At 38.3% G+C, this 14,744-nt stretch overlaps 1 protein-coding gene across 1 annotated transcript; it reads left to right on the top strand.

Annotated features, from left to right (window-relative positions):
• The first annotated feature begins 4 nt into the window (after positions 1 to 4).
• fsd2 (fibronectin type III and SPRY domain containing 2) lies at positions 5 to 14,531 on the top strand. The gene is made up of 13 exons (XM_083900643.1): positions 5 to 143; positions 716 to 987; positions 1,769 to 1,864; positions 2,250 to 2,483; positions 3,729 to 3,751; positions 4,932 to 5,053; positions 5,291 to 5,455; positions 7,583 to 7,717; positions 9,630 to 9,783; positions 11,410 to 11,543; positions 12,554 to 12,686; positions 12,788 to 12,964; positions 13,817 to 14,531. Exons 2-13 carry the CDS (start codon positions 727 to 729, stop codon positions 14,067 to 14,069), a joined length of 1,887 nt encoding a protein of 628 aa, XP_083756769.1. The 5' UTR covers positions 5 to 143; positions 716 to 726; the 3' UTR covers positions 14,070 to 14,531.
• Positions 14,532 to 14,744: the final 213 nt, after the last annotated feature.

Raw genomic sequence — 14,744 nt, forward strand, 5'->3', positions numbered from 1 at the left:
CATCTGAGGCTCATCTATTTCTGTCTCAGCTCCAGAGTGAAGAGGGTCTCACTGTCTCTCTGTTGTTGACCGGTGGGACAGAAACTGTGGGACGGACATGGTTGTTTAGAAGAGAAGAGACTGGATCACTGAATTTACTCCAGGTAAACTTGCTTTGATTTGATATATTCTATTTCAATCATGTGTGTCCCCTTCAAACACGGTGTTTTGTCTTATATATGTAAACATGCTATTGAATGTATAGAAAGGGGGAAATAATAAGTCTACCCTTATCATAGCCTACCTTACATTCCCTTTTCATATGCAAAATAAACACCAAAAATTGTACACCCTTAAATTGCAAAGTTTTGTCAAGATGCTCCTTCATTTTATGGTCTAAAAAAACCACACAACAAATGAATTCCTTTCAGTTAAATAATGCAGTTTACTTCATGCAAACTGCATTATTTTTGGTTTGGTTATTGCAAATTGATTATTGTGGGTTTAGTTTTGTTTTAAATATACATCATAATTTCTACAACACCTGGTGCCTGTAAAAAAGTGCTTCCTCATTCATATACTTAGCGATTTCTTTAAAATAAAAGGTTTTAAACTGCTATTATAATTTAATTAACATTTTAATCTGCTTGGTTCAGGTGTGATGTTTTTAAATCTCACACATGCGTAGAGTCTTTGGTGATTATTTTTGTGGTGATCACCTCCTGTGCTCCCTCAGACCTTCTCCTCATGGACCTGTATGAGCTCAGACTGGGTGTGATTGCAGAGGAAGCCGAGCACCATGACTCGCCGTCCTCCACCATGAATCCCCATCACATGGGTCCAGACGGAGGAGGACGGCCGACCAGAGACGTCTCCGACCTCCAGAGGTTCTCTGTCGGCACCAACGAGTCCCTTCGGTTTCAGCCCTGCGAGAGCAGCACTCCCTCGACCACTGGAGCAGACGATGGACTGGATGATGATGATGTGTTTAAGGAGGGAGAAACCGAGGTTTTTACTTTACATATATATATTATACGACTAGAAATATCAAGAAATGCAAGATGTGATAAAACAGGCTATTGAAAAGGTCCTGAAAGATCTATTCACACCAAAGTCCATTGAGAAAATCAACAATTTCACACCATGGCTCACAGGAGTATAGTTGATCCACTGTGAGTTAAAATGTGTGACTGTGTGACTTCAGTGTTTGGAATCCTTTGTTCAGATTAACGTGAGAGATTTTAAGTACACAAACTCACCAAAGCAGCAGAAGAAGACAGCAGCTCCTTGTGTCCTTGTGTGAGCTAAAAATGTGTTTTCTCTTCGGAGTTTGGTGTGGGAGAGTGAGTGCTTCACAAAGTTCAGATTCCAGCTGGAAAATGGCTCTGAAAACTCTGAAGAACAAAGTTGTGGATAATGATTACAGATTGTTGACTTAAAAGTCTAGTGCGTAAGAAACAGTGACATCTAATGGTGAGAATACAGATTGTCACAAATGGAGGGATCTCTCTATAAAGCAAGGCCCTTTCCTATAAAAGGCTTATTTAAAGTCACCGTGCACTTATACAAACATACATATGTGTAGTATATTACTACATATATACAGTATGTGTAAAAAAAAATCAGGGTATTAATATTTTTCTTTTCTTTTGTAAAATAACTTTGACTGACGTTACACTTATAAGAAATGTGTCATATCTAGAATGTCTATAATTTGAACATAACTCATAATAACCCAGCACATCCTGGATAATGGACCAAAAAAAGAGTGATTTTCATGTTTTTCCAGAGAGAAATCGACAACACCAGGAATCTTTTGCAAGGAAAGGTCGCTGAGATGGAGAACTTTGCAGGTCATCTGGAGGAAATCTTTCTGACTGTGGAGGTAGACGTCACATTTCAAAGTCTACATTGTTGTAATCGAGTGGTTTAGGCAATTTTGGGTGTTTATGTTTTGTTGTTTTGATTTGTTTTGTTCTTCTCAAACACAGTCTTGTATAAAGTACCTTTAAGGGATACTTGAGTAAAAGTACAAGTATCTTACCAGAAAATGACTTTGGTAGAAGTTAAAGTGACTTTTTTTCATCATATTACTTCAGTAAAAGTCTTACAGTACATGACATTTACTGTATTTAACTGAGGAGTTAGGATTGAGCCATGGTGGCTCAGTGGTAGGGCGAGTTTTCTTTCCTTTTTTTTTGCTTAATTCATCACAAATGTCTCACCCTCTAAGTGCAACACCGTGATCACGCAAACATTTTGTGCGACAGGAGAATTTTGGCCGTCAGGAGCAGAACCTGGAGCAGCACTACAACGACGTGCTGCAGACGCTGTCGCAGAGATACGACGAGAGGACGTCCGCACTGGAGGAGGAGAAGAAGAGCAAGCTGGAGGCTCTGTACAAGCAGCTGCTGTCCTGTGGTCAAGCACTGGACTCCTCCAAGGAGCTCATCGAGACGGCGCAGGAGATCTACCGCAGCCAGGACAAGAGGCTGTTTCTCAAGGTGAGTGAGTGTAAGACTTGTCCAGACCTGCAGAGACCAAAACAGTTAATGGGTAAAATGTGAATGTCTTGACTAGGTTAAGGTTCTGTTAGGTTAGTGCATGCACTCATGATTGTGCAGATTACAGATTATAATTGTATACATTCATTTAAGACAGGCATGTCCAAAGTCCGGCCCGGGGGCCAATGACGGCCCTCAGTCAGATTTTGTACGGCCCGCAGCTTCAGTTCTATACTGTATTATTTATGGCCCAGGAGGGACTGGGGCAGAAAATCGGCCTCAATGGCATGTCATTTCCTGTTCCATTATTATGTTATTATGATATCTCTGACTCCAGATGTGAAAGAAATGCAGAATTGTATCATTTGTTCACTCAAGGACAATAACATTATTATAAAACATGGCCTTTGTGTGTAAATTTGGCCCCCAGAAATCTTTACATTATCAAATTTGGCCCTCGTTAGAACAAGTTTGGACACCCCTGATTTAAGAGGTTAACCTAATTGGCTAATATGTTTTGGCTTTTTTAAGGTCAATATATTTGGCCGTTTATCTTGTTTTTCGAACCTCCATCTAATAAAATAGAACAGTTTCATCATCAAAAATGACGTAAATCAAAGTCCGGCGCGTACGAATTAGTGACATCTAATGGTGAGACTGCAGATTGCAACAAATCATCCGCTCACCTTTACTATGCGTGTCAGGGATCTACAGTGTCTGTCAAATACCTGAGAGAATGTTGTTCTTCTTTGTTTGTATATAAGGTTTTTGCTTCAAAGTGTGAAATCGTCCTCCTGCTGCTTTGTGCCAATAAACCCTCCTCAATGTTACACACTGGACCTGTTTATGGTCTGTCTCCCAATATACATTATGTACAGTGGCTTGCAAAAGTATTCACCCCCATTGGATGTGTACCTATTTTGTAATATTATTATAATAATAATAAATAAAACAAAAATATTCAAAGTTGTTGGCATATTCTGTAAATTAAATGATGCAAATCCTCAAACAATCCATGTTAATTCCAGATTGTGAGGCAGCAAAAGACGAAAAATGCCAAGGGGGTGAATACTTTTGCAAGGCACCGTATCTGCACTGTAATGAACTTATATTTATTTAAACATGTATAAACTTAAAATAATTCATGAAACAGACACAACTTAAGACTGCAACTTTGTCACCTTTAAGCAGCAAGTTCAATATTGACTCTGTTGTTTATGTGTTTAATTTGACCTTTGTTGACAGGCAGTCACGCCCGCCATTAAAAGGTAAACCATGACGCTGCTCAGTGAGTATGACACATGCACTGTGACTAATCACTAACGATATATACGACTGCTATATTGCTTTATCATTTCGAAAGAAATAGAAATCTGCCTTAACGACAACTGAGCACATTTGTTTACCTGGAAAAATGTGGTTAAAAGGTCGAGAAGCTGTTAAGTTGATTTTTAAGTCAGAGTAAAGTGATACGTGTACATGCAAACTTGTTTTTCATATCTCAGAGGACACATCATTGACGGTTTGCGCCTTTACCTAACACTAAGCATCACAACTAACCCTACGTGCCTCACCTTCTCCCAATATTACACACATATACTGTATATATTTACTGTACATTAGTATAATACAGAACACTCTGGTAACACCTGAGGCGTGCACAAACTGTCAGCTTGTTTAAATCAGGGTTAAACACATTATTGTTTACTGCAGCTTTCTAATATTACCAATTTTAACCACTTTAACTTTCCTTTTTAATGATTTTAATAATTTTAAAATAATGATTTTAGATTGCATTTTTTTGCATGATTTTAAGTTGTTAAATGTTTTAACTTGTTGATCTTAAATTGTTTAATGTTTTTAATTGTTTTAATTTCATAATTGATTTTGGAATTTATTGTGCTTGAATTTCAAATGATTTTATATTACACTCATTTCTGCTTGATTTTAAATTGTTTGATGTTTTAAATGGTTTTAATTACTTTACTTGATTTTTTAATTGATTGTGTTTTAATTTCAAATGTATTTCCTGCCTGTAAAGCACTATGAATTGCCTTGTGTAAGAATGGCGCTATACAAATAAACTTGCCTTGCCTTGCCTATCAAAGCAGCTGTTAAACAAACATGGCCCTGCTCTCTGTCTCCCTCTTCCTCTATCAGCGGTACTGCAGCCTCACAGCAGGAGTCGTCTCTTCCTCCCGTTCATTTTCTCTACTTTATTTTCTCAATTTTTTAGAATTTGAAACAGTTGCAGAGTTTTTTGTGTGTTTTCCTATTGGGGGTGAGACTCATTTTCAGGACAAAGACATCTCAGCTAGCTCACCAAATCAAGGTGTAATCTATCAAGCCATATATTTTTAGTCCCACCTAAAGAAAATCTTTTTCATCCATAATTCTCGACTCCATTGACGTGATTACGAGCTTGTGCTCCTTGTGATCCTCCTCTAGAATCCAGGAGTTTGCCAAAGAGGAGACTGACCTGTCGCTGTCGACGACTCTGGACTTCCACACGCCACCGTCTGATCTGTCAGATGTGAAGACCATGATGGACACCATCAATGTTGTCCCAGGTCTGATTCACAAAGAGATGAAGGTTCATTTTAGTTCGCTTTACATCCTTTGTGGTGTGTGAAGGCCACCGTAGTTCCCTTATGCACTTGGGAAAGGGACAGGGATGAGGAGGAGGAGGAGGAGTCATCATCCATTAGATGTTGCTAATTCTCTCACAAAAAGTTGCAATTTATTGCTGTACGTATTTGAACGGTAAATTAAATGATAATGTCATTTTTTATCCACTCTATAAACAGCTCCGTCTGCGCCCGTCATCAACCCCCAGATGCCCAACTCCGCCTCTCAGACGTCCCTGCGTGTTTGCTGGAGCTTATTCTCTGACGACACCGTGGAGTATTACGAGCTTTATTACCGACCAGTGCTGGAGGACACACCAGCAGACAGCACCAGTACACCATATGGTATAACACACACACACACACACACACTTTATTAAGTACAGAGGAAATCTAATAAAGTTTCTCACTGGGTGTTCCACACCTTGCAAACATGAAAATGAAAAATCACTCACCACTTTAGAGGACACCTGGTAAACCTTAGCTGTGCCTTCAAAAAAGTTACGTTAACACACCTAGAACACCAAATGGTGCACGTGAAAGTACACAGCTATAAAAATAGTATACATTTATATATATATATATATTTTTTTTTCTTTTTAGGTTTTAGACCAACATCTGCTCTTTCCATACATATAAAATATTCAAATATGTTTTTTATTTTTAACCCTTAAATGTCCATGTTTATTCATGATGCACCTTGATTTTATGATCAAAAAAACACAAAATTTTTAATATTTTCAATATACTTAATGCAAACCGGATTTTTATTTTTTGGATTATTGCAGCCTGGTATATGTAAAAGATTAGCAGAAGCATTTTTTTTTTTGCATTATTATTTTTTGTGTAATGTCAAATGGCCTGAAATCCTAGCACTTTTACACCTAGCACACCAAATGGTGCGCATGAAAGTACACAGCTATAAAAATAGTATACATTTATATATATTTTTTTTTTTTTCTTTTTAGGTTTTAGACCAACATCTGCTCTTTCCATACATGTAAAATATTCATATATGTTTTTTTATTTTTAACCCTTAAATGTCCATGTTTATTCATGATGCACCTTGATTTTATGATCAAAAAAACACAAAAAATTTAATATTTTCAATATACTTAATGCAAATTGGATTTTTATTTTTTGATTATTGCAGCCTGGTATATGTAAAAGATTAGCAGAAGCATTTTTTTTTGCATTATTATTTTTTTGTGTAATGTCAAATGGCCTGAAATCCTAGAACTTTTACACCTAGCACACCAAATGGTGCGCATGAAAGTACACAGCTATAAAAATAGTATACATTTATATATATATATTTTTTTTCTTTTTAGGTTTTAGACCAACATCTGCTCTTTCCATACATGTAAAATATTCATATATGTTTTTTTATTTTTAACCCTTAAATGTCCATGTTTATTCATGATGCACCTTGATTTTATGATCAAAAAAACACAAAAAATTTAATATTTTCAATATACTTAATGCAAACCGGATTTTTATTTTTTGGATTATTGCAGCCTGGTATATGTAAAAGATTAGCAGAAGCATTTTTTTTTTTGCATTATTATTTTTTGTGTAATGTCAAATGGCCTGAAATCCTAGCACTTTTACACCTAGCATACCAAATGGTGCGCATGAAAGTACACAGCTATAAAAATAGTATACATTTATATATATATTTTTTTTTCTTTTTAGGTTTTAGACCAACATCTGCTCTTTCCATACATATAAAATATTCATATATGTTTTTTATTTTTAACCCTTAAATGTCCATGTTTATTAATGATGCACCTTGATTTTATGATCAAAAAAACACAAAAAATTTAATATTTTCAATATACTTAATGCAAACCGGATTTTTATTTTTTTGATTATTGCAGCCTGGTATATGTAAAAGATGAGCAGAGGCATTTTTTTTGCATTATTATTTTTTGTGTAATGTCAAATGGCCTGAAAAACTAGCACTTTTACACCTAGCACACCAAATGTTGCGCATGAAAGTACATAGCTATAAAAATAGTTAGTATACATTTGTTTTTTTGTTTGTTTTTTTTTAGGTTTTAGACATGTTCTTTCCATACAAAATGTATATATTTTTTTTATTTTTAACCCTTAAATTGCCAGGTTTAGTCATGATCTAAAAAACACAAAAAATGAAATATTTTCAATATACTTTCTAGAATTCAGAGATGGTCTTCTGCATACTTTGGTTTTAATGAGTGGTTTGGTTGGGTAACTGTTGCCAGTTTTATCATCTCAAACCAGTCAGGTCATTCTCCTCTGACCTCTGGCATCAGAAAAGCATTTTCTCCCAAAGAACTGCTGCTAAACTAGATGTGTTCTCCCTTTTTTGGATCATTCTCTGTAAACACTAGAGCAGCTACTGAAATACACCACGTTCAAACTCACCTCTGTTCCCTGTTCTGTTCACGGATTTATCTGAGTTCTGACCTCCTGTGTCTCTTTTTACAGTAAGCAAAGTAAAAGTGAAGGAGACCCACTGCACTGTGACAGATCTTCTGCCCAACGCTCAGTACGAGCTGTGGGTGACGGCCACCAACACAACGGGCATCAGCCCAGCCAGCGAGAAGGCCTTATACATGACAGGTGAGAGATTACAGCTGAAACTAGAAAATTCCGCCGGCGTAATTTCGATGGTGCCTGCAGCTTCCGGCATGTCGATTTTTCGGGCAACGTCCGAGTTCAGGGAAGTTCCCTCGTCACATCTGTCAAGTTTCGTGCAGATCGGACAATGTTAGACTTTACTTCCTGTTTCGGGTGTTGCACTTCCTGTAGGGAGGTCACCTTTTCTAGACATGTTCAAAACGGATGCCTGGTCTCATATATCCTCTTTCGTGCACACCGGTCAATTTACAGCAAAGTTAGTGGGCACTTCCTGTTTAAAATGGCTGACTTCCCGTTGGGTCAAGGGCGTGTCCCTAAACATGTTCAGGACGGGTCCCTTGTCTCACATACGATGTTTCGTGCAGATCGGTCAATGTATGGCAAAGTTACAATAAACTTCCTGTTTCGGGTGTTCCACTTCCTGTAGTGAGGTCACCTTCGGCAGACATTTTCAGGACGGGTCTCTGGTGTCACATATAAAGTTTCAGGTCTCTACATTAAAGTATTTCGACACTGTGAGGTTCTAAAGAGGACTTGGTCCTGATCATGTTGTTGACCATTTCCCATGCATGTGTATGTGGAAATGGTTGCACAGTTTTTGGGGATTTTTGTCGCCATGGTTACTCGAAACACTTAGAAAAGTCATAGCACACCTTTCCCGATCAAACCGTACGTTTTGATATAGGATGTGTGGGGTTTTTCCCAAAACTGTGGGAGGAGTTGAGTGTCAAAGTTTGTGGTGGAGAAGTACATTTAGATAGTTGGAGACTGACAAGCCCCCCCTAGCCCCTCCCCCTCCTCCTCCTCCTTACCTCACGCACACACGCACCTGTGTCTCTGTCGAAAACCTCAGACAACAGAGAAAACAGGCTCTTTTAAAGTTGTCATATCTCATGAACGGTAAATGATAGAGCTAAAATTCTTGGTTTGTGAGCGCCACAAGGCTCTGAGCAGCGTCCACATTTAATTTCGTAAGAAACGGGTGAGAATTGACCGAGTAATCACAGTTTTAAAATGTCCTGAACTTGACTTTTCAAAAAGTCCAAATCTAAATTTTTAACATGGCAGTCGATGGGGACCTTGACCGGAACTCTCTGCGCAATTAGGTGATTTGAAGAAAAACCGCAAATCGTATTAAAATAAAAACAACACACAGGGTTAGCCAACAACCATAGCAACATATTGATATAAAAAATGTCTGTTTAAGTTGGAAATTGTGGGCAGGAGAGGAGTTTGTTTGGAGATTTTAAGTGAATAATGTTCTACTTCTCACTACAGTGTACACTCTAGCTACCGCCCACGCACGCAATACACACCCATTATAAAAATTAAAAACGTAACATTTTTTTGCAAAACTTAAACTGCGATTGTGGAAAAACCGTAATATGTATCGAAACCGTGACTTAGGTGATAAAAGTCCCAAGTCTTGTGACCCGTTTAAAGTTAAAATCACGTTTCTACGTTAAAGTATGACGACACTGTGAGGCTCCAAAGCGGGCTTGGTTTGTCGACTTTTGCCGTCCGTTTCCCATTCATGTCTATGTGGAACTCGTTAAGGGTTTTTCGCGATTTTTGTCGCCATGGTTACGCGAAACCCTTATAAAAGTCATAGCACACCATTCCCGATCAAACCGCACGTTTTGATATAACTTGTGTCAGGGTTTTCTCAAAGCTGCGGGACGAGTTACGCGGCGAAAAACGGGAGGAAGAGGAATAATTTCAAGCGGAATAAACGCGTAGGATTATAAGAGATGCTTGCTCCGCAATGCATTTAGGCCTCAACTCTAGTTCTACTAGAGTTGAGGCCCTAAATGCATTGCGGTGCAGGCACCTAATAATGTTGATGTGGAGAATAATGATGAAAAAAAACTTTTATTTCCTCACCCTCCTCCAGTGCCTTCACCTCCAGTGATTAAACAGCGGGAGTGTAGCAGCTGTCCAGAGGCTGCCATGATCCGCTGGGAGTCAGGGAACTCCAATCCTGTCGACTCTTACACCGTGGAGCTGAGCGAGGTGGGAACTGATGGCACAGAGAGCGGCGTCACAGAGTAAGAAGTGTTATCGTCATACACTTGACACAGAAACAAATAAATAAGGAGTTGCTGACCCACTGTTGTCTGCATCAACAAGTTCTAACGTCTTGCAGAGTCATAAAAACATACAAACTGAGGCTGGAGACCTTCAATTACTGTGTTCTGTGTACTGTGCACTTTCCAGACTGTGAGAAAAAGTGAAATATATACATATATATATAAATAAATAAATATATAGACTGTAGACAGAGGGACTAAGACTAGACTAGACTAAGGTCTAGTGTGTAAGAGAAACTGACTCCTCTGCTCAGTCCTACCTTTACCAAACTCATAAGGGCTCGACAGGAGGCAGATTTATTCCCAATAAGATTATTTGATCATTTCAGACGCTGGTATAACCAAATGAGATAAAGATGGAGTGGCCAGAATCAGCAGAATAGGATGAATTTATGAAAATTGTACATGATTAGAATCTAATTATAATGTGAAATACAACATTTTACCTGTGACTAAATGTTTTGTGCCTTTGTAGATCCACAGTGATCTATAAGTTGTAAGTAATGCACAATTAGAGCTGTAAAGTGTAAATGGTACATTCTGGTATTATATTGTTGAAATTGCACTTATTTTTCCGCAAGAAAGGTCAGGTTGTGCCATTTTAATGTTTTGTAAAAAAAGAAAAATACGTCATTAAATAGAATAAAGAGCAAATAAAGAGAATATCCTTGTTGTTTATAGGTTATATGATATTATTTTACTGGTCCGGCCCACTTGAGATCAGATTACTAAAATCATTTTCTCAAATGATATATTTTTTGTTATTAGTTAAATTTTCTACACACTCTCACAACTCAAAACTCCTCAGCTCCACTCCGATCACATACCCTAGTATATACAGTCGAACAGTATTTCCGATTTTCCTCACCAGAGGAAGCTCACGTACCACTGGCGGTACACGTACCACAGTTTGAGAACCATGGGCTTATTCAATGGCAACAAAAAACAACTAAAGCATCGTAAATTTGGTCTGATCCATTTATACTCACACAGTTATGGGCAGTGAATTAAATGTGAGCCAATAAAGGCTTATTGTTTGTTTCCTGAGAGTCGTCGTGTTGTTTTAAGAGCTGACACGGGTGAAGTAAAAGTAACATCATTAAAACAGGAACGCTCCACTGGATCTGCAATTACACAAACGCAGTAGCCAACAACGTTAGTTCTTACTGGGCTGTTCATATTGGGTTTTTTTTGCTTCAATACACCCATAAACAAAAAGCCTGTGTTAGTGCTTTCTTGGGATATTCTTTCTTTTTTTTTTTTTTCAGTCCCGTGGTTCAAAGAGCTGCTGAATCATGATACTCTCTGTCCCAGAAAAACCATCTATTCTTAGCTTCAGCTCCTGCAGCTCTGTTTGGCCTCAGTCACAATCCTGCTCTAGTGTTCGGGGTCATGAGTCACGTCAGAGAAACGTCAAACGCATTCATACGAAAGATCTCAAATTAATCCACTGAAACGGCTACAGGGTCCAAATACGCTGCGGTTCTCAGTCGACCGCTCTGTGTTACATCAGTGCGGTCGTCATTATAGAGTTGATATTTTCTTATATTGTTCCCTGTGACTCATGGGTTTTTCACCCTCCAGGTCGATCGTCGCCGTTCCCGCCTGTCAGTGTCTGATCCAGCTGCAGAACGGACGCCGTTACCTCATCTCTGTGAGGGCGGTCAACATCGGCGGCCCGAGCGTCAGGAGCGACGTCATCACCGTCTCCACAACAGGTGAGAGGCGTCAGGGGTCGACCTGTGCACAAGAACAACAATGAAATCCCAGCAGTCACATTTTTACTTTAACTACTGAAATATTAGAAAGAATATTATATTATATAACTAGGTGCTTACTAACATGCATATAAGTAACAAACGTACCCATTATTAGTCAAAATTAAGCACGTATTAACACCTTATCTTTATGAAAAATCTTAATTCATATTGTAATATAGGTAGAATAATAGGTTATGTAGAATAAGGTGTTAATAACATGCTTAATGATTACTAATAAAGGGCTCGTATGCTACTTATGTGAGTAAGCACAGTTTATGGTGAATATGTGTTCCCTAATGTAAAGTGTTACCCTTTATTCTATATATATCTTATTAGATCATTAATTTCTGCCATAATGTGGACTTGAAATCCCATCAGTTCACCTAAATTTGAATATGGTGAGTCCTGAAAATATCAAACAGTACATTTTAAATACAGAAATTGACCCTGGTTTAATGAATTGTGAAAATAAAAGGCAAAGTAAGCTTCTGAAGTAAATATTAATTTACTGATTATAACAGTTATAATCTTTATTTTCATAGGACATTTTTAAAAGGGATCCAAAGTCGTTTACGACAGTCGTTCTCAGACTTTGTTTTGGTTGTTGCTTAATGAAAACACTGGGTCTGTGGTGAGTAATGTATCACATCTCTTTGAAATATCTCTTCAAATATTGTAGAAATTATGACGTGAATTTGGTTCTTTAAAAGGTGGGTCCCCAATAGAAAAAGTTTGGGAAATACTGTTTTAGACGGTACAAATAGGCAAATAAAAGCATGTGGAAGAGGCAGGTTGTTCCAAAGTGACGAGGTCCGGTCACCCTCAGACCTTTTATACCCATTATATGTTATATGTATATATATATATATATATTTAGAGATGTTTTAAAAGAGTCTTTAAAGTTAACATAGTCTTAGTAAGACTTTACATTTATTTTAGCAGTTCTCACTAACATTTGACCTCTGCAGGGACTTTCTTCCACCTCCTGGAGGACACTGCTCACCCTTGCTTGTCCATCTCTGGAGACGGCTTCACCATGTTTTATGGAGACGAGGAGTTGCCCATCAGTGCCATGGCCTTCGATCACAGCACCTTCACCAGGTAACGAACATCTGATCTGGCTGATCACGAGAACACTGAAGATCCTCCTCCGGAATGAACGTAAACACAGTATGTGCCACACGTGTGTGTGTACTCTACAGGTGTGTCGCTGTCCTGGGAGACCTGATCGCAGTGCGGTGCAGACATTACTGGGAGGTCGAGGTAGACGACGGGACCGAGTTCAGGATTGGAGTCGCATACGAGGACGCGGAGAGGAACTCGTACCTGGGAGCCAACAACAGCTCCTGGTGTATGAGACACATTCTCACTCCAACCAGGTAACGGTGCACAATCTGTTAAAACAGTTCTCACAGATGTCACAAAATTCATTATCTCAAGGCTCTTTACACCGTAAGGCAGAGACCATGTTGAAGAAAGAGAACGGCAACAGATTACATGAGCAATCGCGTAACGTCAGGGGAGAGAAATATTGGGCAGAACCAGACTCAAACTGGTGCAGACATCGGCCTAAGAATTGTAGATATATAATTTTGCCATTATTATGATGACACTACTTAAAACAAAAAGGAGGAAAAAGGTATGTTTCTTTGTCTGTGAATGATCCTTCACTGTCCACCTGTAAATTGCACTTTATACGACATAAATAAAATACCTTAATTATGCATCCAAGCTGGACAATCTATAAATGTAAATCTAAAAAGTACTTTGTATAATTCTGTTATTTTTTTCATTCATTTTGTCTTATTTTATTTAAAATTTGCACTCATCACTCAACTAGCCCTGACCTTTTTTTTCCTGTTGTAACAAGTGAATTTTCCCAATGTGGGATCAATCGAATCTCATCATCAAGAACTAGGGTCATCTTTTAGGAGCGTTTACTCCAACTGTGTAATCTTAGCCTGAGAAAAACATACTTGCTTTATGGAGGTGGCCATTTTGCACAAAGACAGAGCCCATAATACTTTTTAAATGCTCAGTACTTATAGCGTTGTAATGCTTTAAATGGCATTTTCAATATTTGTCATCTCCAAAGTCTGTGGCAACGGTCAGAACACTGGCAACTGATAAGAGGGTAAAAGGTCAACACAGTCGTTTGGCATCAGAGAAGGAATATTATCCCAAAAGAGTAAGAGAAACAAATATATCCTTTCTATTTTCTTTCCCGTTAGACACAGATATGAGTTCCTACACAACGGTTGGAGTCCCGATTTGAGGATTACGGTGAACCCGTTGCGGATCGGAGTGGCTCTGGACTATGAGAGGGAGACTCTGTCCTTCTTTAACGTAGACCTGGAACAACACCTACACACCTTTTTCCACTGCCACTTCCAAAGTTATGTCTACCCTTGTTTTAGCCTGGACAACACAGGAGCGCTGACTGTGCACAACAGCATCGAGGCTCCAGAGTACACCTTTATGTGACACCAGCAATCACTACTAGTATTACCATGAAATAAAGGCATATTATTTATTTAAGCAAGAATAATATTTATTCATTTGAAGACCCGGACGCGTTTATTTGTATGTAGATCAAATTCAGCGTTAAAAGAAAAACAACTGATACAGAATAAAGGGTTTTCTGTTGTTTTTATTATTATAATATTCCATGGGAACAGGCATACACCATTTTCCAAGATAAGAAAAACTTTTAAGTGAATTTTACAATATGTACTTAGGCCATCATCAGTCACTGCAGCAGACCAAGAGTTGAGGGGAAACAAAGGAAATAGGGGGCTTGTTTTTGATAAAACAGGATTTCTTTTTATGTACGAGCTCAGTTAAGACGTGTTATCTCTTCAGGTGGGGGAGTAAAATGATCGTCCCTGCAGTTACTTCTTCAGCTAAGCCCTTAGCATGTGTGTTGTTTTTCCATATACCGGTTGGGGTACACAGAAAAAAATGATATAAAGATAAATAAATACCAATTGTCTGGTATAACGCCCAGCACTAATGTCATCTTTGAAAATGAATCCATCCTGAATATTTCCACACTGTTCAAAACTAGCTACCAATGACGTTTGTAACTTTCCTGGACCTGTTTTTTAATTAAATGGAGGTGATTATTTGTCTAGAACTGCTAAAATACAACAACACCAC

Source organism: Microchirus variegatus (genome assembly GCF_963457635.1).
Source record: "Microchirus variegatus genome assembly, chromosome: 14".
NCBI classification, from domain to species: domain Eukaryota; kingdom Metazoa; phylum Chordata; class Actinopteri; order Pleuronectiformes; family Soleidae; genus Microchirus; species Microchirus variegatus.

Excerpts from the sequence above, each read along its gene's own strand:
- fsd2 (XM_083900643.1), top strand. The coding sequence starts at position 727 with ATGGACCTGTATGAGCTCAGACTGGGTGTGATTGCAGAGGAAGCCGAG. Across the intron at positions 988-1,768 it reads TTAAGGAGGGAGAAACCGAG|AGAGAAATCGACAACACCAG; the intron begins GTTTTTACTTTA and ends ATGTTTTTCCAG. Across the intron at positions 1,865-2,249 it reads AAATCTTTCTGACTGTGGAG|GAGAATTTTGGCCGTCAGGA; the intron begins GTAGACGTCACA and ends TTTGTGCGACAG.